The 26,820-nt window shown below is 36.4% G+C and overlaps 1 protein-coding gene across 4 annotated transcripts in view; it reads right to left on the minus strand.

Moving 5' to 3' along the window:
* The window catches only part of arhgef28a (Rho guanine nucleotide exchange factor 28a), a 122,571-nt gene that overhangs the window by 44,054 nt on the left and 51,697 nt on the right, over nt 1-26,820 (minus strand). For 3 of the 4 annotated variants that reach the window (XM_088910990.1, XM_088910989.1, XM_088910988.1), the window contains exons 10-12: nt 2,915-3,039; nt 2,026-2,351; nt 462-666 (exon numbers count right to left, since the gene is read on the minus strand). In XM_088910990.1, the coding sequence (XP_088767116.1) occupies nt 462-666; nt 2,026-2,351; nt 2,915-3,039 (656 nt within the window). Of the gene's footprint in view, nt 1-461; nt 667-2,025; nt 2,352-2,914; nt 3,040-20,061; nt 20,111-26,820 lie in introns of those variants that run through there. The other variant, XM_088910991.1, reaches the window with a different exon arrangement.

Genomic DNA, 26,820 nt, shown 5'->3' on the forward strand with positions numbered 1-26,820 from the left:
AGGATTGTCAAGAGAATTTATATTGGTTTACTTATGTAATCACATATTCTGTTTTAAGTCTAGTCTGGATCTTTAAAGGTAGAATAATCAAAACTGAAGCATACGCTGAGTGTTTAGTATAAAGCAGCACTTTCTTTGCTTTGTTTTTTGTTTTCTTTTTTACTCCTTGGTAACGTCTGACAAAAACAACCAAAAACTCTATTTAACTATTAAAAAAGAGCACTACGTTTTAACTCTGGCATTTCAGAAAAAAATGTTGAAAACATCATTTGAATGGTTTCATGTGTTTGTTATTTGAATATCTATATAAAATGTTAAAGGCTCAGATTAAGACCTGTAAATTTACAACCAAGTGAGTAAATGGACAGATGTTGATCCTCTAAATACATTACTAATAAACTTCAGATTGAAACAACCTTTTGACAGTCTACCTCCACCTGAATGAGCTGCGGGCAGTGTACCTTTGAGAGGGTGCTGGTATGTGAAGACGAGGATCTGGCCCTGCTGGAGCTGAGCTCAGGGGAAGTGTCAAAGGAGTCTTGCTCGTCCGCACTGCTTGGCTGCAGAGCTGCAATGGACTGGGGGGATGTAGAAGCTTGGGATAGAGGAGATTTGTCTAATGTATCGTCATCTTCACTGTCTACTTCAAGAGCGACCAAATTGGGGCTGTAATAAAATGAGAAAGTGTTTCGTAAAGTAAAAACGCAGGCTTCAAGTCCAAATCCTATTATGTCCACTTAGGACAGACTTAGGAATGACTTTATCACAATCTGCCTTGTGCCCGCTACTTGCTGGGATAGGCTCCAGATCCCCAATAACCTTGAATAAAGTGGTTAGAAAATGTATGCATTGACTTCAACACACATCACAATAATGACATATTTTGTCATCTTATCAAAATGCAACTAAATAACTTCACAAGCAATCTGTTTAATCAAAAGTACAAAGTGCAGTATAAATTTAGATTCAAGCAAGTGAAAAGGAAATTATTTTTACATCCTGGTAGATGTACTGTATGAAGCTACTGTATATACAATAAGTAGTAACACTTTCTAGCTTAAATGAGGAAATTCACAGATCAAGCCATGGCTATATCACTAGACAGCTGCGACTCAACAGATTCCCTGAAGCAGAAACTGTTTCAGCAGATCAGTTGTGGGTTAGATCACAAGCATTTTCTCAACCTCCAGCAGAATAGTAGCCCCTGCAAATTCCACCTGCAACATTGGAGTTAAGTCACGTCTCTTCTTCAATTGGCACTGAACCACCTGTGTGACACTGTAGAGCTACTCGCATGTCAAAAGATTAGTAGCTTGGATGGGGAGCAGGTTGGAGGAGACTGTCCTCTTATGGGTACAAGGGGTGTAACTGAGTCGAGATGTAGATTGATCACAACAGAAGATTCCAAATTAGGTGACTACGCAACAAAAATTGCAGTTTATCCACAAAGAAATGTGTAAATAAAAAAAATGAATTCTTGCTTAAACTGTATGAATCAACCTCAAATGCTCCAAGGATAACTTACTGTAGCAATATTTATTCATTATCACTAATATATTGTTGGCCAAATGTCATTCTGGAACTCAACCTATTATTTTAAGGTATAGACTAATGAACTACAACTTATGTTGCTGTTACTATTCTTGTTAATTCAGTAATAATGTCAGTTTCAGAAGCTGATCTTTCATTCTGAACAAGTTACATGGATCAATGATTCGGAAGACAGATCAATGATTTTGAAGATGTTTTATCACACTTATGCTTTGCACTCTGAATAAAAGATTACCCATACAACAATTATATTTTGATGGATTAGGTGCAAGCATGTAGCTTTTCTTCCCTTGTTATTGTTATGTTATTAATTCTTCCCTTATTTACAGTACAGTAAATAAATAACAAACACCATTGAAGAACATCCAGTAGTAAAGTCCACTGTACTAAAGAATGAAATAGCATGCCATAGCTGTAATCACTATTAGGCTTATTCTGCCTGAGACATAAATAAGTTGCCCTAAGATTTCTTACCTCAGTGTGCATGTGCTGTTCTGCGGTGGACTTCCTTCTTTATTGAAGACATGAGGCCGGTGTGGTTGATTCAGTCTAGCCAGTGCCAAGTTGGCAAGGGAAACTGAAGGAAATTGTTCTCTGTCTCCTGCATTGTTGCTTGTATGCCTTTCGTCACCACAATGTTCGGAAATGTGATTACAGCAGGCGGATGAACCTGCTTCCTCTGGGAAGTGAACTCCAGAGTGAGAGAGTCTTCCCTGTCTCAGATCTGATGCACAGCTGTCTGTCTGTGTGCTTTCAGTGGTGACCCCATCAATGCTGTATTTTATATCCAGGTCATCCACCTATAATGGAATCAAGAATTCAAGAGTCCATCCATCCATCCACTTTCTAACTGTTTCTTTCAATTCAGGGAGAATTCAGAAGTAACAGAATAAAAAAAAATATCATCACAGATGCTTTTCTTTAAATGTATAGATAGCTGATGAGGAAGTCATATCAAGCAACACCAGCAAACAAGATGTATCTGAAGAAAAGTGAATTGAACTGTAATATTTTGTCCACAAATTATTTAGATTTGTCTTTGCTTGATTCACAACTTTTATTCAGTTGGTCGGAAAAAAAATCCAAAGACTTACAGAACTATCAGCTGAAATTATTTCTATAATTTCATATTTACAAAACAAAGAAGAAAATGTTCAAATTAACTCGTTTTTTTATTGCTTACATTAATGTGTATTGTTCTTCCACAGAGGAAAGTGATGGACATGGGATACATTACAGTTCAGGTATAAAAACTGGTCAGTAGACCACATCAAGAATCAGTATTAATAAAACAGAAAATGATTTCAAATCATTAACACCTAAACCAGAACGCCATTAAGAAGCTAACGCTTCCATATAATACCTTATCTACAAGCATGGAGTTGGCATAAATTTCATCCTTCCCATTCAGCACTGCCGAGAGTCTGGAAGCTGCAGTGAATGTGGAGTGTATCTGAGGTTTCTTAAAAGAAGGAGAGTGATTTTTTTCTGAAAAAAAAAAAATTAAAATAATTTCATTTTCTATAACTATTGGGAAAACATCTGAATTCTTGAACCTTTGCACATCGTCATTCTCTCACAGATGATGCTATTTTTTCATGCTTGTCTCCTTCACCTACACTGTACAAGACCCAGCCATGCAAATTGTACTGTAAGTTGTCTCCAGCAATATTCATATACTCTACATACTCTACAGATGATCTACACAAGATTAACATCTATTTTCAGATTAGATTCAGGAGCAAGGTGATATTGTTGTCATAAACACAACTGTGAGATGCGTATTTAGTGATCTGAACACTGATAATTATTTTGCTTATTTTCCATTTCCATACAAATTAATCATTTTTAGATTTTATTATGTCAGTTAGTAATTGCATGACATTATTACATTATACACTTCCATTAAACAACAGGACCAATGTACAGTAAAAAAAAAACAGATTATATTTTATGTATTTGTTCAGTGATTATGATATTATTAACAATAAATAGACATACAATTTGTATCATACTCTCCCTTGTGTTAAGTAACATTATTGTGAGAGCTTTCACTGATCCAACTGCAAGTATGTGAATAGCTTTTCACTTTCTCTAAAAAAATTCAAAGTGCAAAAAATACTTTGTTGGTGAGTCTGCATTCTTTTCATTCTCACAAATGATCCCCACAGCAATATGGAAGCTGAGTGCACTCTACCAAACATGTCAACACACTGACAGCATTTTTCATTTTTTGATCTGAAAAAAAAGTCAAAGAACACCTGTGGCCACAAAATGACAACATGAAAGCACATCAAAGAACTCTGAGTTACTGCAGTACAACATACAGTTTTCTTTTCTGATATGCTTTAAAATACTTTATTTTATGTGCTTATCTGGCTAGATATTGTTGGATTACAGGTTACCACTGCCTCATTTTCACCTACAAAACATTCAAGAAGCAATGAACCCAGCCTGTTGTCTTTCTGATACACTTTTGAAATTACTTCAAAATTACTTCAGTATTTAAAGGGGTACTGCAGGCCCAAATTCTTACACCGTTTAATAAATCTCAGTAAAAAACTTAATTCACTGACGGGATAGAAAAATTTTACAAATTTCAAATTAAGCACAAAATCGTGAACTTTGTGAAAGTACCTTAAGTCACCATGTTGTCGCAAAGCCCTGGTCTTACCACAGGCGAGAGTGAGAATTCCCATGAATTGTGATGTGTTGTGGCCCTTCCTGCTCGCTTGTCACTGTAATGACTAATGTAATATGATGTACGAGTGGATTAGAACAGGTTGTACAGCAGATATTTCACCGCAGAAATGTTCCATCATGATCTGCATGCAGAGTTAAAAAGTAAGTAGTATTTGTCGGCAAAACCGTCACAAAATCGAGAACAATACTTCTACTGGATTAAAAGAGATGTATTCATAAGCCTGCTTGTTTACAATGTAATAGGGCTTCTTCACGTTACTGGAAGTTTTGTTGTCCTTTACTCTGAACCACAGAACATGGCGCTGAGCATACCTGGAAATTTAATCTATTTTGTCATGTCAATTAGGGGTTTTACAAGTTACTGTGTAGATTTTACTTTTATTGTGATTTGAAATGCAGACATCAATACTGATTCTTTCTAACCCGAAATACAAAAATAGAGTTGCAGTACCCTTTTAATACATTTTTTAAAAATACTATAATTTCTGTATGGGGCTTATTGACAAGAATTGTACAGTATTGGATATGAGAAAATCCTACTGTATGTGACCCAATACTGCTGAAGTAAGATAATTTATCATTTTAAAATTGTTATTAATCTACATAACACATACTGTATAACATATACAGCATGTTTCTGAATTAGGAATTTAGTAAAATTCAATTAATACACATTACATTAACTGAGTAAAACTTGTATAAATCCATGTTGAAATAGGTCTTCACTGATTACAAACAGTTCTATTAATGATCACTAAGATTATCAAAGCAGTTGCCTGAGATCATGTGCTCAGCTATAACAATCTATCATAAAACAGTATGCTCTGTTTTTTGCAGGTACACTACATAATCTAGCACACATTTTGATCTGTGAGCAAGGCAGTGACTACAAACTAAAATATAGGGCACTGCATAAGTATTGACCCCATCCAATAATGTCTCATTACTTCAATCACAAATGACGCTTACACATTTAAAGTGAATATTTATCATCAAAACTTGAATGCTCTAACTCAACACTTAGGGGTAAAGAAGTTAAAAGCAAAAGTAACATAAAAAATGAAGTGCTAATATAGTGTGTTGATTATAGAACTATTCACCCTCCTAAATCAGTGCCTGGTTAAAAGAACAAGGTTGTAAATTGTTTGGGGTAATTCTTGAACAGCTGTGCACACAGGGATGGTGCACGTTTTGTCCCATTCTTCTTTGCAAACTCAAGCTTTGTCAAGTTAGCTGGGGATCACTGATGGACAGCAATTCATTTCAGTTCCCTAAATATATATTAATACACTACACACCAGTGCTTCCCACACTGTTTGCCATGGAACCAGAATGGATCATGTTTTAAAAGGGTGTAACAGTAGCTTCAGGTACCTCTTGCATTCAATCAAGCTATGCTCATTGAAACAAACTCGCCTTGAAAACCCATTCAAAAAAGTGAAGTCAAACTTTCATCCTTAAAATTAAAGTTGGTTTCATTTAAAAAAACATATTTTATCTTGCAATATTTATGGAAGCCCACTGATGCCATGGCTTCCATAAACAGCCATTTATGCCATGAAGAAATTTTTTTTTTTTTTGCCATTGAACAAGATAATATTTCGTTTCAATTAGACACTTTTGCATTTAAACACAATAGTGCTGCTAATATCGCCAGCACCACGACTCTCTTCATAAATGTATTACTCTGTTGGCTACGGCCTTTGTGCCATCCTGGAACTGTTTTGGCATTCCAGTATCCTTTTACGTTCATATCTGTGCAAACAGATAAAAAAAGATTTTTTTCTCCGTAGTGGTAATAGGCTTCTGTACTATTAGTATTAATTATTCTACATAAGTCTTATATGTGATCCATGAAATAATAATTTTGAAAAGTACTGCAATACGATAAGCTGTAAACTCGCTAATAACAATGGAATACTATATACAATCATAAAGAAGAGCCAAGGAGAACTTTCCTTTTGTTACATTTCCAACTTACAGTAACCACGATTTTTTGTTAATGTTGGCTTCTCTAATGTAATATATTACAATCAAAGGACTGTTACAGTAGGTAGGTTTGCCATCTTTACAGCAGTTTACAGTAATGAACAATAGAACATATTATGTGTAGCGTTGGGGAAAATTACTTTTAAAAGTAATCCCTTACAGCCAAGCTTGTGAAAGAGATCATCAAAAAAAATTTTAAAAGTCAACAGTTACAGTATTTCTACGTAGTAAGTTACCGTTTCTATGTAGAGTATTATGCATTAGTTACTTCTACTGTTATTGATTGAGGAATAGAGTTAATTCAAATACAAAACTGTGACTGGGACCTGGCCAATATTTGCTTTTCTCATGAGTACTGTCAATACTGCAAGTTAAAAGCAGAAGCACCTACACAGGTGTTTGAAATATCCCAAAACAACTTTGCGTGACATCTCTATTTCCCATCAAGGCAAGCAAATACTGTTTTCTCCACCTTATTGCAAGCTTTTATTATACTATACAATTCCTTTCTCTGCTCAAAAGTAAAAGGACATCTGAAACCCATAAAAGAATAATGACTTCTCAATGTCTTTTTATATTTGATGTGTTGCTATTTTTTAATTTCCGGTTCACTTTTGTCAGAGCTCTGAATTTCACATTTGAATCAGTTAAAAAAACACCAGTTCTGCCTCTATGACTTGTAAGAGGTACTCTAATTTAAACTTATAGGTGGAAATAAGTATCAAATCTGAAATTTGCAATTCAGTTCAAAAAAGGTCATCATAAAATTAGAAGAAAAGTGATTTTTACAAATTGCCATGTATTGTTGTAAAATTGTAATGTATTGTCAAAGAAATTGTCATTTCGTTATTGCTGCGATTATGAAATTTAAATGGTTAGTACATGTTTCTCTATAACAGTATATCCGAGTATTTCCAATATAATACCACAAAGCAATCTGGAGACATGTTTAGAGACTACAGAGATTTGACATTTAAAAATGGTGCGGATTTCAGCAATGCCCTAACTGTGAAAAGCAATTAGATATACTATATGCAGACAACCCTCCTAAACACACAGCAGTGTACAAAGATAGGGAAAACTGTTGAAGGATGCAAGGCCTAGATGTCAAATAATATAATGTAACAAATCAGGCACATTAACGATTTTAAGATATAGGGCTTTTACTTCATGTCACGCCCTCTGCAGCCAGAGGGCGCTCCTTCTCTGTCCTGTCCCTAGTTTCTGGTCTGCTGTCCTTCCTGTCCCTCTCTTTCCCTTGGGCTATATATTTCCGGGTCTTGCACTCTGTCCTCGCTCAGCATTGACGTTCGGATGTCCTGAGACCCGCCTAGCACCAGGGCGCCCCACGTCCGCTCCCTGAGGGCATAGGTTTCTATACGGCATTCCTGAACTCTTTGCACTATGAGCCCGGGCCTTTTTCCTGTCTCGCCGCTACGCATATGGGTCTTTTTCCGCTCTCCTGCTCCCCACGGTTAGTCCCTTTGGACGTCCGTGACACTTCACATCTGAAGCTAAGCATAAACGTAGCCCATTCCTGATGAGAACTCAGACAATAAGTATATCAGAGCTTTGACCCATCTACAGTACTTTTACAAACTTCCAGATGCATCTCCTTATAATATAAATATATATATATAACATATAATGTATACTGTAATATATTACATTTTATATTAAATATAAATAGAATATAAAAGCAACATAAACAACATAGGTTTGAAATTCCCATCTAGCATGTACTGTAGGTCAACATTTTCAGTAAATCTGAGCTTATGTCCTGACTAACTGGTTTTCTTATTTTGTGGAACCATGTATAGTAACAAAGCAGATAATTAGCAAATCACCAAATCTCCGTTAGCCATTTAAATATGACCATCAGCCTTAATGAACTACAATATGAGAAAGCCTCCTACAGTAAATTATTACACGTTCACAAAGCTATGCCTATTCTCAAGTAAAGACCAACATGTAATTATTTCACATTTTCAACTCTAGTTCACAAGTGAACCAGTCAAATGTATGAACTAAAAGCAAATATGATCATCAATGTAAACTGAAACCAGTATGTCTCAGGGAAATTGAAAACAAATGTTCTCCTTCTTAAACATGGATTTTTTCCTGCTTACAAATCTGCATGCAGGGCTGTCTTTTTGAAACCTCAACAAAACATACAACCCAAGAGAAATTCTTGTGCCTGGGACCAATTTTGATACAGTTTTTAACTGTTGGTAGCAAAATCCAAATATCAACCCCTCATTCTGGAACTACCATCAAGAAAGATATATTAGCACATTTTAAATTTCATTATTTTTAATTCCTTTTTGTCATACAGATCCTACACTTTTCACTATAATTGTAGCCTTTTAAGAAAAAGTTATATTAAATATTATACATAAGAATGCAAATACAATATTAATACTCTGATTAACACCTCATTATACATTTATTACAGAATTAAACATGCCTTGACTGTAATAAAACACTTATCAAAGCATAGAGCACGGCAGTTCACATACTATATACAGTATATATTGAATAAACTTTGCTACAAGCCTCTCAGTCTCTAACAAGAATGCCACATAGGGAGTACACTGAAATGAATACATACAGTATCCTACCCTGCTATTCAGACTTTGCTTATTCACTGCTCATTCTAAGTAATCATATGTTTAAAAAAAACTCCAGTGAAAAGACACATGGACATCATATAAACATCTGGACATCCTTCTCAGCCCTCAAACATGCCCCCTTGTGTACCTAAAATTGTACCAACACAAACTGACCTATTACATGTAAGATTATGGAAACTATAATTACACGTAAACTAGAGGATTTTCTATAGGGAAATGGGATCCAAGGGGATAGTTAGCATGGATTAACAAAGGGTAGGTATTGTAGAATTAACATGTTAGAGTTCTTTGAAGTCAAAACAACAGTAATGGGCATGCACAGAACATACATACTGTTTATTTAGATTTTCAGAAGGCTTTTAAAGTTCCTCATAAAAGCTTTATTCTTATATTGCAGGCAGTAATTATTAAACGTAATGTATGTGTTTGGACTGAGAACTGGTTAAGAGATAGAAAACGGGGAGAAACACAGGGAGAGTGCTCAAGTTGTGGAGTTTGCAATTAACGGAATTACCACAGGGGTCTATAATAGGGACACTGCTTTTGTTAAATAATATCAGTGATCTAGATTCTTGGTGTTGCTAAATAGTGAAGCTAACCCATGATACCAAAACAGCAACATTTGCAAACACTGCAGAGGTTGCAAAAGAAAAGCGAAAAGATGTAGACAAAATTCAAGACTAGACAAACACTTGGTACATAGTATCTAATGGTGTGTTATGTGCAGGTAGAAGAAACATAATACAGTACATCTAAATAGGAAACACTGAGATTTGAAGAAGCCACTTATTAAAAAGGCTTAGGTATTTAAGGCAATTAATTTACATTGAGGAATCTTATGTCAAAATTGTACGATGCACAAAGTGAAACCTCATTTAGAATATTGTGTAAATTTTTTTATCATGTTACAAAAAAAGAAACAGTGCAGAGAAGAGCAACCAGATACATTCTGGAGCTTAACAGAATGTCCTGTACTGACAGGTAGAAGAAACGGAAATGGAACAGAGAGGACTATAATAAGATTCACGTATTATGAATCCTCAAAGTCAAAATACTGGACTTCAGAATGAAAAGTAAAACATGAGGCAGAGGAATCGTGTGGAAACTACACCAGGCTGCTTTTAAAACTGGGAACAGGGATGGACTTCTTTATCCAAAGGGTTGGGGGAGTATGAAACAAACTACCTTACATTTTGTCGAAGCTGACACTTTAGCTTATTACTAAAAATGGTTGGGTGAGATCCTCAGATCAATCAGCATCTAGCAACCAAACAAGCTACTGCAGATATTATGAATGACCTCCACTCACTTGTAAACTTTCTAATGTTTGCATTTTGCTATGTTCTCATGTGGTCTTGTGACATTGTCCTTCAGTGCTGTGGTTGTGAGAAATCGAAAAACAAAGATGTACTGTATTTTGTTTTAAACCCACTGACGCTAAGCAAGTGTGAGCCTGGTCAGTACCTAGATGGGAGACCTCCTGGGAAAAACTAAGGTTGCTGCTGGAAGAGGTGTTAGTGAGGCCAGCAGGGGGCGCTCACCCTGCGGTCCAGGTGGGTCCTAATGCCCCAGTATAGTAACGGGGACACTATACTGTAAATAAGCGCCGTCCTTCGGATGAGATGTAAAACCGAGGTCCTGACTCTCTGTGGTCATTAAAAATCCCAGGGTGTCTCTCGAAAAGAGTAGGGGTGTAACCCCGGCGTCCTGGCCAAATTTCCCATGCCTCCTAATAATCCCCCTCTATGAATTGGCGACATTACTTTGTTCTCCTCTCTCCCCCTCCCACTCCGACAGCAGGCGGAACGACGCGTCGGTTGGAGTATTTCTCGGTCGCAGTTAATGGCAACGTCAGCTCAAAGATTTGGTTCAAACCACCAAATGGAGACTGGTGTGCCTACAAGCGGACCCTGCTGTTGCGGGATTAACACTAGGAAAGAGAGAGAGAGACTGTATTTTGTTTTAATTTACAAAAACAGACAAAGCATGTACAAGTTAAAACTACAGCTTGTTGTATCAAATCTAATATCATTGATATGTAGTGATTGCATTGCATTGTCATATTTGCCATTAATCAGCTGTTTAAAGCTATATCGCTGTACTGGGAAGAACACTGTTATATACACCCATACATGAAAAATGTTTATAATGTAATGACTCATGTATTAAATTATACAGACTTTAATCCTCATGAATCATGTGGAAAAGCCTTATCCTGGAGATATCATTTATGAAAAAGGCAGGGGAGGGTTGACTTTTGTGGTCCCAGAGGGGAATATTCTTGACAATTTTATTTGAAAGCTGATGGGGTTCATTTTGTCTTATCTTTAGTTATCTTTTTTTACAAAATGGGAAAAAGGAGTCTTCCATGACAAATGTTTGCCAGTTCAGGTGAGTAAAATAAACTGTAATGCATTATTTTCCTGATATGCAATTAATATAGTTCATTTCATTTTGAATAATGGCTGTAAAATGGACTATGACCACTCCTGCCCACCAGTAAATTTTATGAAGCCCTTATCCCCACTACTGCTCTTTGGTCCCTTATTGCTATTATACAGATCCATGCTACACTTTCATAAGAAAAATAAGAAGAACAACAAGAAGAAACCTTTAACTATGTATGCCATTTGAGAACAGAATCACATACAAAATGATAACCCAATGTGGCACTACGCAGTGAGGGCATTTTCAGTGTGGAGGCTGAGCCCTGGATGAAGCGTGATTCATTGCCTTTGTAACCACAGCTGTACTGGCTGATCAGGGACAAGCCACAGCTGTGAGGACTTAAAGACACACTGAACACCTCCCCGGAGGGACGAGCAGGGTACCCTCGGAAGGGGAGGAAATTCCACTGACAGTCCCGGATTGTGACCGGGCGAAATGCCGTCGTTTTTCCTTCATTTCATTTCCTTTTTTCTCTGTCCCACTGTGCATCTCTCATGAGCACAGGTTGAGAGGTTTGTTTTGGCCTTGCGCTCCCTGCTCTCCCAGATTGGATCCCGTTAAATAGTTTAAGTCCAGTCTGGATACCGCTGTTGCAAGCGATTCTTTTTCCCAGCGCATTTTCCTTTTTCCTTTTTGGTTTGGTTCCCCCTCCCCTCCTCTTTTTTATGTTATTTTCGTGTTTTGCTAACCTCACACCAGTGCCTCCGCCCCCTCACATGGGGCATCGACTTTTACCAGTGCTCGCCGGGCACCTCCCGCTTTCAAACTGTTACACCAGATACACCTACTTCAAGAGCTTTGTACAAGTTAGGTTTCTCTTATATAAGTCTGAACTGCCCTTTCTTAGCCATTGTGTGAACACACATAGAGAATTGCCATTCATGATATTGTTGTGATTCTCTCTTATTTGCCTTTGCTGTTTTGTAGTAGTGAACAAGGAGGACAGGAGAGCAGAACTGCAGGTTCACCAGCATTTATTTTCCTTTAATGTTTAACAGGTATCACAGTGGGGGGTTGGTAGAGAACAAGAGAGAGAATCTATCAGCAGCTTGATGTCCATGAGATAGAGAAAGAAAGGAAACATTCAACTTTATATAGGTGAGAGAAATTAAGTAATAATGAATGAAAAAACATTTCAAAGACCTATAATCAGAGTAAATAAAAACACCAAAAGGCATACACTTAAAAATATACGGTACGGTTCATAAATTCCAACGACCTTTTTAACAAAATTATACAAACTGTACATTTCATTACTCTGCACTATTCACTGGTGGAAGAACTTTCTCAACACTGCTGAACCCACAAGCTTCTTGTTATACTGTAAGTCCAGAGCTCACCACTCCACACAGCTGACCAGGAAATACAAAGAGAACATGCTTTCTTGCCCTAACAACATCAACAACCAACCGGTAAATGGGATTGATGTATATCTCCAAGATGTGAGAAAAGCTGATCCTGTAAATATTGCCATCCAGAAAACAATGTACTGTACTATTACTGGAACAGAATTACTTTTATTCTAGAGTAACTATAAAATTCCCCTTTAATATGGGAAATATCAAATTTTATTCCTATTACTTATTAAGTTGTCATCAAAATGCTTTATAAAAGTCTTACTTTGATATTTTTTACCACAGCATGGCACTGTAGCTATTAAGCTATATTTGATGCTATCAGTTGACCAGAACAGAACCGTGTCATATATGAGGTGAAAACAACAAATCAGATAAAATCATCGTATTAAGTGTCATGAGACATCTAAATACCGTAGCAACTTTACGGTACTTGACTTTTTCTGAAAACTGCAAAGCTGTGACATCAGAAGAGAATGGATGCAGAATGTAGGCTTGGTCTGTGCACTAGATACAGACTGAAAGGGGAGAAGAAAGGAAACACAACGTTTTGGGGTTGTGTTTCTTTCTTCTCTTTTCAGCATGGAATAAATCTATTACTTGTTCCTTTGCAGCCTACACATGCTGACGGAGCTACCCACCTCAACTAGATACAAACTGTTTGTTGTGGACCCATCCTGAATTCTTTGTACAGTATATCATTGTATTAATTGTAAATGTTTTTATGTCTCACAGTTGCATAACCAGCACAGATGTAGGCATACCATCTGAGAAGCATTGTTAGGAATCTGAAGAAAGATGGTATTAATCTAGACAAACTAAGAATTATTTCAGAAAACCAGCACATGAAGGAGAAAATATCTAACTAATATTTAGGTTTTTTAATAGTTTTCAGTTTAAGTGAGCTTTTCTTTCTTGCTGGTGCTTTAATTTATTATTACTGATTACTGATTTGATTAGGAGAAAATGCAAACTGTTATATTCATCAGATTAATTCAAACTGTGACCCAACAGTACAATGTATCTTAATGTATCTGTCAGTATTCATGAGACGTACTTTTAAAAAATGAATTAAATTAAACATGCAACATTGAAGCACCAAATGATTTTTGTGACAAGCACAATCTAGTATACAGGACATAGTTTTAAAAAAAACTCACATTCAGATAAATCTTTAATAACTTCCTCAAAATGATTTCTCATTGGTTTGATGAACATTTAAATAACAAGTCCAGTTAAAATGACATAAAGAAGTGTTTTATTAATTTCATGGGATTTGAACTTACCCTAGAGATAAGGCAAACTTCCAGATTTAATTACACACAGCAGGAACAACTATTCTGTGAGAAGGAAAAGTGAAATTGAGCCAGCTCACTTCATGCTACAGTGCCAACTCATTCAAGAGAAAGGGGGACTAAAGCCATCATTTCTAAAGCCAATTTAAAGCTATTCTCAATCATATGCCTCCATCCAAAGCTCAAGTGAAAATAAATAAGTACAAACAGCTGTTAGGAACATTGTGACAACATTATCTTGCTTAAAACACAAATTTGATGGCACAGGTAATGTTATGCAGTTCCACTATAATTCCCACCAGATTAATGCTTTGTAAATAACTAACTAGACTGAGTCTAAGGTAGTGCCGGTTTACAGCATCTAATTAACTAGCTGATCTTTGGATACACCTACTCTATATTGATTTATAATTTACAACCTTTACAACAAACTACAAAATTACAAAATAAAAGGGCAGCAATTTATTTTGATTTAAAATGGAAAAATACTTAAGAAACTAGTTGGCCTAGATGTACAGGTTGCAAGCAATACATCACATGCTCAAAGACATATGCATGCTAATTCGACGACACACTTAAGGAGAATTTAAAACCAATAATGTCTGGAGAAGGTGCTGTTTCAGTGCCTTGATCTTCCTAGATGTGAAATCCTTAAACAACAGCTAACTGTTCAAACAGCCTTTACTGTTATTATTGGAATATTTCAATCTTCCCAGCATCAGAGCATTGGTTTAACATGAAATGGAAAACCGGCATTTAGGAATATCTTTCACAGTATACCCCAAGACAGTGAGATCTATTAAAAAATGTGTAATTCTTCAGATAATTGACTTATTAAACAGAAGTATTCATAATCTATCCATTCATTATCTAACTGCCTCATCTAATTCAGGAATGTGGGGATGCCTCAGCCTATCCCAGCAAGCAACACAAGGGCATGGTACACCCTGGACAGGACACCAGTCCATCACAGGACACACACACTAACACACACACACCAGGACCAATTTTCTCAGAAGCCAATTAACCTGCCAGTATGTCTTTGGACTGTGGAAGGAAACTGGAAATAAGATAAACAAACTTACACTGAAATACTGCATATTAGTCATGTGATTTCATACTTACGTTCAATTTTCACTACAATATACCAAAAGTATCCTTCAGACATATCGATTAAAATGTTAAATTACTTGCCATGGACTTCCATGTTCCATGATTGTTTATTCATCTCATTGTTTCATGGCATTAAGGAATGACCTCCACAACAGCATATTAACAAAGCACAGTTGCTCTCACAACAACAGATTTGGACTGAAGGAAATTAGATTCCAAGTTGCCTTAAAAAGTAATAGATGCAACTGGCACATCAGATGACAAGAATAACATTTCAAAGGTTTTTAAATGAACCCAGTCCTTCCCAGGGAACCAATAAAATGACATCACGTAATGATTTTATGAAGTGAGCACATCTTTTCAGTTTATATTTTGACTAAAGCATTATAATTTGCTGAAAATCACAGCATGGAGCAAACGGAAATGATTAAGCCAAAATGCTGTTTAATCACAAAGTGCTGCTGGGTTCATGCTTTGCCATCACCACACTGCTTACAGCTGAAAGAAACTGCCCCTGTCTCCATTATTTGGAAGACCGATCTACGGCCCAATCTGGATTATTTAAAATTTCATCAAGGCAGTCTCCTTGGGAGACGCTGATCTATGGTTTAGAAAACCACTTTTAAATACTCTACCAAAACCATTCAATGAAGTGAGACAAAGAAGCCACTCATAGCCAGGGTTGCTTAACAAGGACATTTAAAATGAAACAAGCCCTTGAGTCAACTTAAATCTGCAAGGCACAGGAGTCGAATAGCACTCGGATGTGAGTAACTGCCAAGGTTTTACTGTTGTTCTTACAAATAGAAACAGGGTTAAAAAATTCAGAATTAGGAAATGTATGTTATGGTTATTTTCTTAATAACATACAGTGCTTTACAAAAATATTCAGAATCCTGCACAGTTTTCACTTAGTTTTTACTTTAAAGATTGCAATTAGAATACTTAAAAGTACCAATTAATATTTGTTACTGTATATGCACAACCTATTCTACACATTCAAAGTATAAAAACAACCAGGAACAAGTAAACAGACAATATGAAAGAAAAACAGAAAAGTCATGATTGCATAAGCATTCAAACCACTTGCTGTGGTAACCTTTAGTGTAGCTGCACAAAATTACCTAGACTAGCCCCACAATTGAGTAGCCTCTGCCTCTGCCGTGATTATTCTGAAATCATGCAACTCATGATTTCAGAATAATCACGGTTGTCATTATTTCAGAAATAAAACGCTATGCTACAGTCAAACATGCCAATGACAACATCATGCAAAGGGGATGCATCTCCTCAGCAGGGACTGAAAAGGAAACAATCCTTTCCTTATTTAAGAGTTTTCAAAGCCTGTCAGTCAGAGCCAATGAAAATCACAGAACAGCATAAGGGTACAAAGTATATCAGTCAAAGAACAGTCAAAGAATATCCCCGCGAGCACAGTATACTCAATTGTCAAGAATTCGATGGTGTATCTAAGTACCGCCTAGACGAAACCATTCCTCCAAAACCATTCCTCCAAACTGGGCAGCCAGGCAAGAAGGAAACTGGTGATGGATGCCAATGTAAGACCACCAGCAGCCTTGAAAGTGCTACAGAGTTCAGTGGTTGAAATGGGAGAAAAAGAGCATGTGTCAACAATTTCTAGAACACAAATAAGCCATCTCAAATCTGGCATGGAATTTGCACCAAAGCCCCTGAATTTTCCTTTGAACACGTGGCAAAATGTATTGTAGTCAGATGAGACCAAATTGGTCTAAATGTCAAGTGTTATGTTTGGCACAGACCCAACACAGCACAACTCCCAGTTAAAACCATCCCCCGTCAGGCATTCCGGTGGCAACAACATCTTAAGGGGACATTTCCCATCAGCAGGGACTGGGAATGAAACTGACTGAAGGAAAAATGACGAAGCCAAGTATACATAAACACTCAGAAAAAAAATGAGTGATCTACAATCAAGACAGAAGAGCTTGAGCAAAAACCCTAAGAAGCAAAGTTGCAAAAATTACAACAACCCGGTGAGCAAAGTCTCACCCAAAAAAACTTGCGCCTATAATTGCTGCCAAAGATGCTTCCACCAAATACTGAGTTCATAGGTCTGAATATTTATGCAGCCAACATACTGTATTTCAGTTTTTTCTCCTTAGTGTTTGCTGACATTTATGGTAACTTATCTTACCCTTAAAAGTCTTCAGTTTTTTCAGGTTTTAATACATTTTTAAGTTTTAAAACAGTGTATGTATCATTTCATGATTTCACAAAATGGGACAGCATATTAAAGATCTGAATACTTTTGCAAGGCACTGAATGTTGAAAAATAGGATTTATACTCTGCACTCTGTCGTCAAAATCCAATACCACCCAAAAGCACAACATAATTTGGCATGTTTAATAAAATGCTGTGTTGTCTCAAATTCCAGGACGTACTGATTTTTCAAATGCTCAGTACCTATCACATTGTCTTTACATCTATCCACCCATTTTCTAACTGCTTCATCCAATTCAGGTCACAATCTTTACATACAATACACACGGTCTTTACAATAAAATATGACTACAGCACACTTCAGTCTGGCCAATGATTACATGCAACAGTCAAGTGCAAATCTGCCAATATTTATGCACATGGCAAACTTCAAATGTAGAAACATACCCCCAAAAATATTATTTATATGTCTAAAATAGGTATTGTATTTAGATTCTCCTTTTTAACACTTTTCTCTACAGTATACGGGATATTCAGTGCTGACTACAAGAAATCTAGATAAAAATAAACTCAATTTAGTATTAAACTAGGATTAGATCATTCAGAATTAGATTTTCTTGAGGTCAACACTTGTTATTTCACATCCTTCTCTCCTCCGCATAACCACCCTTCCAGCGGCTCAATCACTCATTCTCCATAGCCAGAGCTCTAACAGCTTTGTCCTCAGTGCCTGGCTATCATTCTCTATCAAACTGTTCACCTTCTAATGCACTGAATATCACTGCGTTAGTCCAGACCTACTGAAATCACTGTTACTGTACATTGCACCACTAAAACATAAACTAGGATATTTAGGATATAAAAATATTTAATCTTAGAAACAAGAATTAAATATCAAATCTGTTTCTGAATCCAGTGGAATGTGATTAAAAGATAAACCTTCATCAAATATGGATAAGTTGTTAATCCTTGTTGGTGCAATCGGCCTTTGAAAAATAATACCCGAAGCAGTTTTCTTTTACTTTTACTCCTTTAATATGGTTTCCGAGATTAATTTTATTTCTATCATTCTAGTTTGTCATAGAAATTAAAGAGTCACACGACGCCATGGCCAAAAGCACTTTTACATTTTATCTTGGTAAAAAGGCTCTTGGAGAAGACCAACAGGTGGAAAGATTCTGGGAGCAAAGCAACGCTCGGCCCATATCCTCAGCCCATGGCCTTGGGAAGGTGACATCATCTGACTGTCCTCATTCATCTACGTCAGCAGCCTGAAACGTATCTTAAGAGGAAACACAGTGTCTATGCGCAGTCTGGCTATTGTGCTAACATCATAAAAAAACAATCTGTTTAGCAAGTGAATAGACAGAATAGCCCCTGGACAATGCACATTCAGAACATAATGTGTTAATGCTTGGTTGATTGCACTGTGCAGTTTGGATCTGCAGTGCATAAAACTGCACTGGTACTATTGCTGGGATTTCCTGTACCATTCAGCGAATGCTCTGCATCTATTTAATTATACAAAACCTATGGATTATGCTTGAAAACAGTCCATAAAACTGCCAAATGCAAATGTGCCAAATCATTTAGGTAACTAAATTTCTGACATGAGTCTAACACTTACATTTAGCTGTGCATCTGCCATAGTTTCTTTGACTACACATTCTTTTAGCATTTTTAATAATTGGTACATTTTGTAATTTATGCAACATGTGGTAATTTATACAACAGTAAAAGTGCATAATACAAAGTAATTCTTACTCTTTCATTACCTTTACATTTCAAAGAACCAATTACCTGCTATACATAAAAAGTGCATAGAAATAGAAGCATGTGAAAAGAGATCCAGACATATTGATTTTTATTGATTAATCAACTGTAAGCCTTTGAACTTGTTTGTGCTAATTTGCTATGGTATTTCTAACTCAGGTACTTTCTTAAAAGACCGATTTAACAGTCACCCTGTTGAGCATTCTCAGTGGAACAGAATTAATGAATGTTTGAGGACAAAACAAAAGTATCACTGTAGTTGTTTAACTGAAAAATGGCTTTTATATTTATAGCTTGTTTTTCAAACTTGATTTGTAGTGCCAAAGAGAAGCACCAAGAATGCTCTTCTTTATTTTTAGCCTGAATACAGCCAGCATGTAATTTATTGCAAAGAACTATGATTGCCTTTGCAGACACTATAGCTTCCTGTGGCTGTTTAGGTCCTAAGAAAGAGAGCATCCCCTGATGAAAAGAATTGTGTACAAAGGCGACCTGGGTGCTATACAGATCACTCCCATCAAAAGGAAGGGAAATTTAATTTTTAAAAATGCAATTTATACCCACTTTAGTAGTGAAGGACATCAGTTTTGCCAAACCATATGTACATAATGACAGTTTATTTCGACTGGAACAGACAACAGTCATAGCAATAAAACAGCAAATACTTGCTCAAAATATGTTATCATTTAAAACGACCCCCCAGAAATCTGAAAATGAACGGGCAACTTTCTTATAATCCTTGACAGAATCACTGAAAGATAGTTTATATCCATCTTTAAATGGATACGCTTAAAGAGTAGTTCATTTCTTGCCATACATTTAACATTGAACGAAAAAGACTTTTGTTTCCAGATTCTTTACAGATGACAGCATCAACTAAAGTTTTGGCACAAGTGCAGTGAACATTTATGAAACAAAAATATCAGGCTTTAAGAGGAAAGTTATTGTGCCGTCAAATAGTCAAAACAAGAAAAAAATGATAGCATGTTTTGTTTTACCTTGCTTTGAAGATCTCCGTCGAATCCTCATTTTGGGAAAGGAAGGCCAAGAGTAATTAAATGGAGAATCCGAGTCGGAATCCATTTCTTTTTCTGATGTGTTTCAAACAAACACATCAGTGAGAGCAGTCAGCTGAAACATGATAGAATGCCAAACTCTGCTGTGTTCAGAGGTGTCCCTACTCCAGGCGTGATTTACAGTAAGGAAACAGCAATGCTGGAATCATACTGCTTAATAATCCAGGGAGGGAATTACACTAAAACACACAGGGCTATCCAAGCAATCAGACACGCACATCGCTGGGGCAAGACAGCCAGACGACAGTCCTCAAAACGGCAGGAAACAAAAGAAACTGAACCGCAGAGCTGCTTCAATGTTGAGAAGAATTTGGAAGGTCAGCCTGAGCCAATGAATCATTAACTCACCTTTTCATTTCTATGCAAATCAAACTGCTGAGGCCAAGCTATCAAGAGTGAGGAGAAGGTTACTCCACAGAGGAACAAAAAAAAAAAGACAAACCAAAGCATGTACAGTAGGTACAGAATGTTAATTAGGGCTCACCAACAAGACAGGTACAGCACCCACGGGTGTACCTGGGGGTGAGCATGGGTAAAAAAAAAACATGTACTCCTTGGCTTATCCTTCACAATGCTGGTGAAACGTTTTCCATGCACACTGACAAATCTCGGAGGGCCTCAGGGAGAGATGCTGAGCTTTAATTCCATCGATCCCTTCACTTTACGTTCTCCGTCAGCCAGCAAATTAAACACCTAGTCCAATCTGGCAGCCGAGATGGTATGACCTTCTAGAGAAATGTGAAACCCTGCATTGTCCACATACTTACATCTCTGAGCACACTGAAGAGGAAAAAGAAAAAGAGGTACTACATGGACTGCTTGCAGGTTCCTTTAAGGAGCTCTTTGGAGCTCTTTGGAGTTCTGTGCTGCTAAATAAATCTGATTTGTCAATTTTCTATGGTCCCTAGATCATCCACCATGTCAGAAACTCCGGTAAGTTCCTTCTTTTAGCTGTGCATATGTCTGGCACCTTTACAAGGCTAGGGTAACCTCTCAACTCAGCACAACAGAACTAGTGACTGTTTTACAACAAATCTTCCATTCTTACACAGTCTCCCCGAACAACTCACTGGCAATTAGCATTCAGCCTGGCCTTGGCAGCCCCTCCCCCCATCATCTTCCGAGCACACAAAACTTCTTTCTTCGAGTAACCGTGTGTGCTCGCTGCAGACACAGCACAGAAAGAGCATGCTTGCTGTTTGTTCGCTAAACTCACATTAAACTTTTCTGTTGGCCTCCCTTCGCAATGTGATGTGTGTCTTTGCTGGCTGGGGTGGGATAGGATGGGAGGGGGGGGTCGGCAGTAAGCGAGAGAAAACACAGAGACATAAGGGGAGGGAGTTAGAAAGAGAGAGAGAGACAAGAGCCCAAGTGTAGCTCATCTTAAATGTCAGCTTTGGTAAGACTATGACATTTGAGCTTGTTAACATTCCTCACTTCATTTCAATTACTGTTCAAACAGATGAAGCCTAGAGTAGCTCCTCAGTACAGTATATGAAATCATTTCTAGGGTTTTTTTAAAATTATTTATTCCTGACAGTGCAGATTCTTATACTGTAGCTCTAGCTGATGGGTCATACTGAGGACATAGAATAGAAGCAAAAAAAACTCCAATTGAAGAAAAACAATGCTATGAATAAAAGTTTTTAATCGCTAGCTTCCCCATACAGCACAAAATTGCTTATATGGCAAAGAATTTTTTTAAATTCTCTTTGTTTCATTGTAAATCAGAACTGTCTTTTATGATCCATTTTTCAGTTTATCATTCTCCTGTTAACATATTTTCCTGAAAATTAATTTTTCACTGTATTTAACAAATGGACTAACCGAAATAACTAAACTAATGAATATGACACCTGTATACAGTATATACTGTAAAAGTCTATCATATTAAATTAACTTAATAATCTGTGTAGCCCCTCCATAAACTAAAATATTATTACTTCAATATTGGTAACCTTGTTTGATTACAGCAAAATAGGACATTTATTTTGCAAAGATGCCAAATTCCCTTGGTTGATAATAAGACAAATACTATACAGTATGTGGTATATGTGAAGAACTAAAATGTATTTGCATATGACATAGAAGAAGATTGCTTTGTAATAATTTCTTGAAAAGCCACAGATGCTTGAAAAATCACTGTACTAAGCTGCTTAACACATGAAATAAACATGTACTGTATGATGAAAAGCAAACTGGATCATGCAAATGAGCAATCTAAATTCTCACCAACTGTTTCTAGGGAGAAAAAAAATAAATATGGACAGGTGCGGGACTTAATGCTTACTATTAATGAATTTGACTGACACCTTTATCCACAACTACTTCTATTTGTACCCATTTATACAGCTGGGAGTGTCACTGAACTGAGTGGAGTGAAGTACCTTGCCCAAGGGTGTAACAGCAGTGTGCCACCTGACATCTGAACACACACCCTTCCACCACTCCACACTGCTGACAATACAAGTTCAAACAACCCAGGCATCAATATACTGTAGAGCTTTCCAGGGAAAACACTAGTATTTCAAGTTCTCCATTAAAGACCCCAGAGCTGTAAACTGAAGAGTCTCTTTAAACTCAGTTAAAGGCAAATTTATTACCTGTAGGTAAAGCTTTTGTTTTTCGGCTTTAACCCTTTATGGCCTGTCAAGACTTGAAAGTCATCTCGGTAGAAAAAGTTCCAAGAATTTGGGCTTTAAATAGGAGAAAGGGAAGATTTTAAGTGAGCAATGACATTAACCTCAGAATCAAGATGGCATATCTCCCAGAGAGCAAAATGTGAAAAGAGGCTCATAATGGATGAGTACTTTTAATTTTTGCACAAAAAACACAAAATCAGGCCCTGAAAAGTTAAGATATAGCTACACATTTTAAATAGAAAGTGAGCATATAGTTAAATTACCAGCGAAAGAGACTGTTTGTGTTTGAATTAGTTTTCCATCTGGTGAAGACCCCCAGGGGGGAACACAGCTTTAGCTGTAAAAATTCTCCACCAGCAGAGGTGCCTAAGAGGGTATCTGTCAACTCTATGAGAAATTTAACATTCACTATACAGCTATACCAATCTGCTTAAATGGAGGCCATGACTAACTTTTTCAGTCCTGTATTAACACCTTATCGTGCAAACATCTTCCAAACCTGTATTTCAGGAAGCTTAAATGTGGAAAGTAACATGGATGCTGACAACTTATAAGCTTTTATCTTTTCTTGCTTTCTCTTAATGGTGTTGTAGATTAAGTTTTGAATTGTAAAGCAGATTTCAACCTATCACATTAAAATCAGTTATAATTGTCACCATTGTGAGTGTCAGCATGACGGACACCAGCCAAGAAAATAGATTTAAATGTTGCACAAAATGGGCAATGGCCCAAAGGCAGCAATATCTATATTTTAATATGATCATATTTACTTGCAATAACCCAAATATTTTTTTTCAGGGCAAGAGATGTCCTAATGGAGAATTTCAGAGACAAAGTGATGCCTTGACAAATTGCAAGATTTGAGAAACTGTTGTTAGTATCGATTCAGAAAAACTCCAATTTGGATGCGAAAGAGGCAGAGCATTTATTGATAAGATGTAAGTTTGAGGATTGCCTTCCTGGCCAAGGGAAGAGGTAAAAATGATTGAAGTAGCCCCAACACACACATACACTAATGCAGAAAACATGACAACACACTTGATACTTGGAACATAATTAGCAAAGCAGAGTAAGAAGACTGATACTAGATCAAATTTATGCCCAACAAGAAAAACAACAATAATCTGATTGTGACCAAGGCATAATGATATTAAACATAGTGAGGACTGAATCCCCTCACAGCAAAGCAGGTGGTAAAAGAGGTGGTAAATGTTTGACTACAGAAAATATTTATTACAAAGATAAAAACACCCTGCATGAAAAGAGAACTGTGTCTTTTGAAGACAGGAGACAAGAAGAGAGGGTAGGTGGGATGGAAAGAACATAAGTTGAATGATACCTTACTTTCCTTGCTCACTTTTGGTTTATGAAAAAGTTCTTCCAAAAGCCTAATGTACAATGTCGCCAGGCTGTATTTTTATATAAGCAACTTAAGCAAAAGAAAAAATAGGAATTATAGTCACAAGATGTACATTTTTGTTGTTCTTTTGTAATTCTTGATTTTAATTACCTTCATTACTCTTTATTGTCAGAATAAGAAACATCATAAAGTCACTTAACAAGCTTAGCTTTAGTTTCAGCCACATATTGTCTCAAATGGGAATATTGTATTTTGAAAACAATGTAACAAGTCTGTTTTATTCCCTTTGTTCTGATATACTGTAGCAACCCTAAAAATGATTAAATTCAGTAAAAGCTAACTAACATAAGACTGTTTCAATTAAATCACACATAGAGCAGCTCTATGGCTTCAGAATATGATCCTAAGGAAACAGTTTTTATTGAGGCTAAAGCCATTAAACAACAAAGACAGAAAAGCAGTTAAAAATAAAAATAGCTAAAACAGAAAGACTCGCTTCTGCAACAAAATATTATACTAGCATATGGCATTTACCAAGAGTACAACTTTCTCCAGACTGAACTTGCAACCACAGCATTCCAACATCAAGGAATGAATCTCCCCGAGCTACTGTCGTTAAAAAATTAACAAGCAGATGTTCCAATTGTGTTACAGCACCCCCCAAGTCCCAAAATAAAATTAGAAAATATACGGTATACAGTTCTAAAATAGTTTGTTTAGAACACTTAAAATTTTAAAAATTAAAACAGGCATAATGTTATTATACAGAACAGATATTACACCTGTGTAGTGTGTACAAAAACACAATGTGTTACAAAAACCTAAAGCTCTGCATTAAAACCCAGCCAAAGTCAAGATCATTGGTGCCTCATAACCTTTTGACACAGCTGTTATATACAGATTTCCAAATATTACTCTTCTAGCTATTTTTCAAACTCAATGATTCACTTAAAGCAGAGAGCAACTGCTAACACTGCCTAAACCAATACTTGTTAAAAAATAAGATAATAAATCACATTGAAAAGTCCAATGTTTCTGATTCCCAGTGACAGGAACAGTACTGAAAGCAAGGCATAAACTGAAATCAGATGGCAGACACTCTTATTTGGAAGTAACAAGCCATTAACAGGTTCTCCCTTGATTTGAATGATTTCTATCAGTTTAAAATTAACGAGCTGCCAATTGTCTAATTCCTCTTGATCAATGAGGCCTAGTGAGATGAAAGTTTTCTAAAATAATACAGCAAATGAGAAAAGAATGTGCTTTAAATTCTTTAAATTAGATGTGACTACAACATTTTTGTCCTCCAATGAGACACAGATGTGTGTTTTCTACTTATGGTTTCTACTTTTCTACTTAAGTTTTCAATTAAGTATTATTTTTATGATAAATATATATAAATATTCTTTAAGTAGATTCTTGAAAGAGAATTACATAAAAGTTGAAGACACTGCCAAATACAAAGGGTTGTGTAACGCATTGTTTTGGCAACCTCAATGAGATTAAATTACTAAATCAAAGCATCTGTTTCATTTTTTTTATTTTCTTTTTTTCCAAGCAGGCTGGGACCTCAAGTTAAACTAAATTATGTAGTTCTAGGCACAATGCAAACAATGCAAAACATCTCAACATCTTAACATCTTAACACTCTTAAATGACACTGAAAGTAAAAAGTAAAAATAATTAATTAATCATGCAGTTCACCTAGATGAAATGAAAACAAGATGTTTATGCTCCCCTTAAGTATTATATGGTAGTAGTATATGGCTGAAATCATTTGTTCAGCAAAAATATATATTTTGTTATTATTAATTTGGTACATTTCTCTTTCTGAAAGTATGAAGGCTTGCACTCTGTATTTCCAAGTGTTATACTTGAAAACCTAACCATGAAAAGATTTTTAATGAGCCAAGCAACATTTGATAGAATGTACTGAAGGAGAGAACTGCGTTCCTGTTTTAACAAGCTTAATGCATTAGGTATGTTAATAAATGTATTTTTGCTTAAACAAAAAAAGCCCATTGCAAGTCTTAAATTCATGGTTATTTTAATGAAGACTATAGAACCACAGACCATGTCTACAAACAGAATTGAACCTGTCAGTCTTTCTGCAAATGAGACTTTTTTTTTCTTTTGGAACACAAATAGCACATCATCTGAAAGCAGAACACGGAGTCTCATCATGTCCAGACCCTCGTGTGACCTTTTTAAGGGTTTATTCAGTAGGTTCTATGATGCAATCAATCTTACTTAAAGGCCAGAACATTTTGAACCAGACAAAAGGCTCACAAAGAGAATAATTAAAACTTAAAAGCAAATTATTTCTGAGCATTTTTTCCCAAACAAATTATGAGTGCCAGAACAAGATCAATAAAATAAAAAAATAAGATCCAGTTTCCTGTTAGGTATGCTTTTAAACAGAGCAATAGATTACTGATTAATGTACTGAGTCCAGGGGTGTAGATGCTTTGGATGCTAAAGCAATGAGGACAGTAGCCTGTGCAGTGAACCTGTGGAACTGAAGACACCACATGCCTTTACTTTATGGCCAGGACTATTCACAGCTGAAGGTCATTGTGGTAGAGACTACAGGCTGGAGCATCACAATTGATTCTACTGCTAATGTGTTTGCCTTAATGAGCCAAACCTGGTTATGATCACTGAGGAAGACCCCTCAGA

Source organism: Atractosteus spatula, chromosome 3 (assembly GCF_055471065.1).
Source record: "Atractosteus spatula isolate fAtrSpa1 chromosome 3, fAtrSpa1.hap1, whole genome shotgun sequence".
NCBI lineage: Eukaryota > Metazoa > Chordata > Actinopteri > Semionotiformes > Lepisosteidae > Atractosteus > Atractosteus spatula.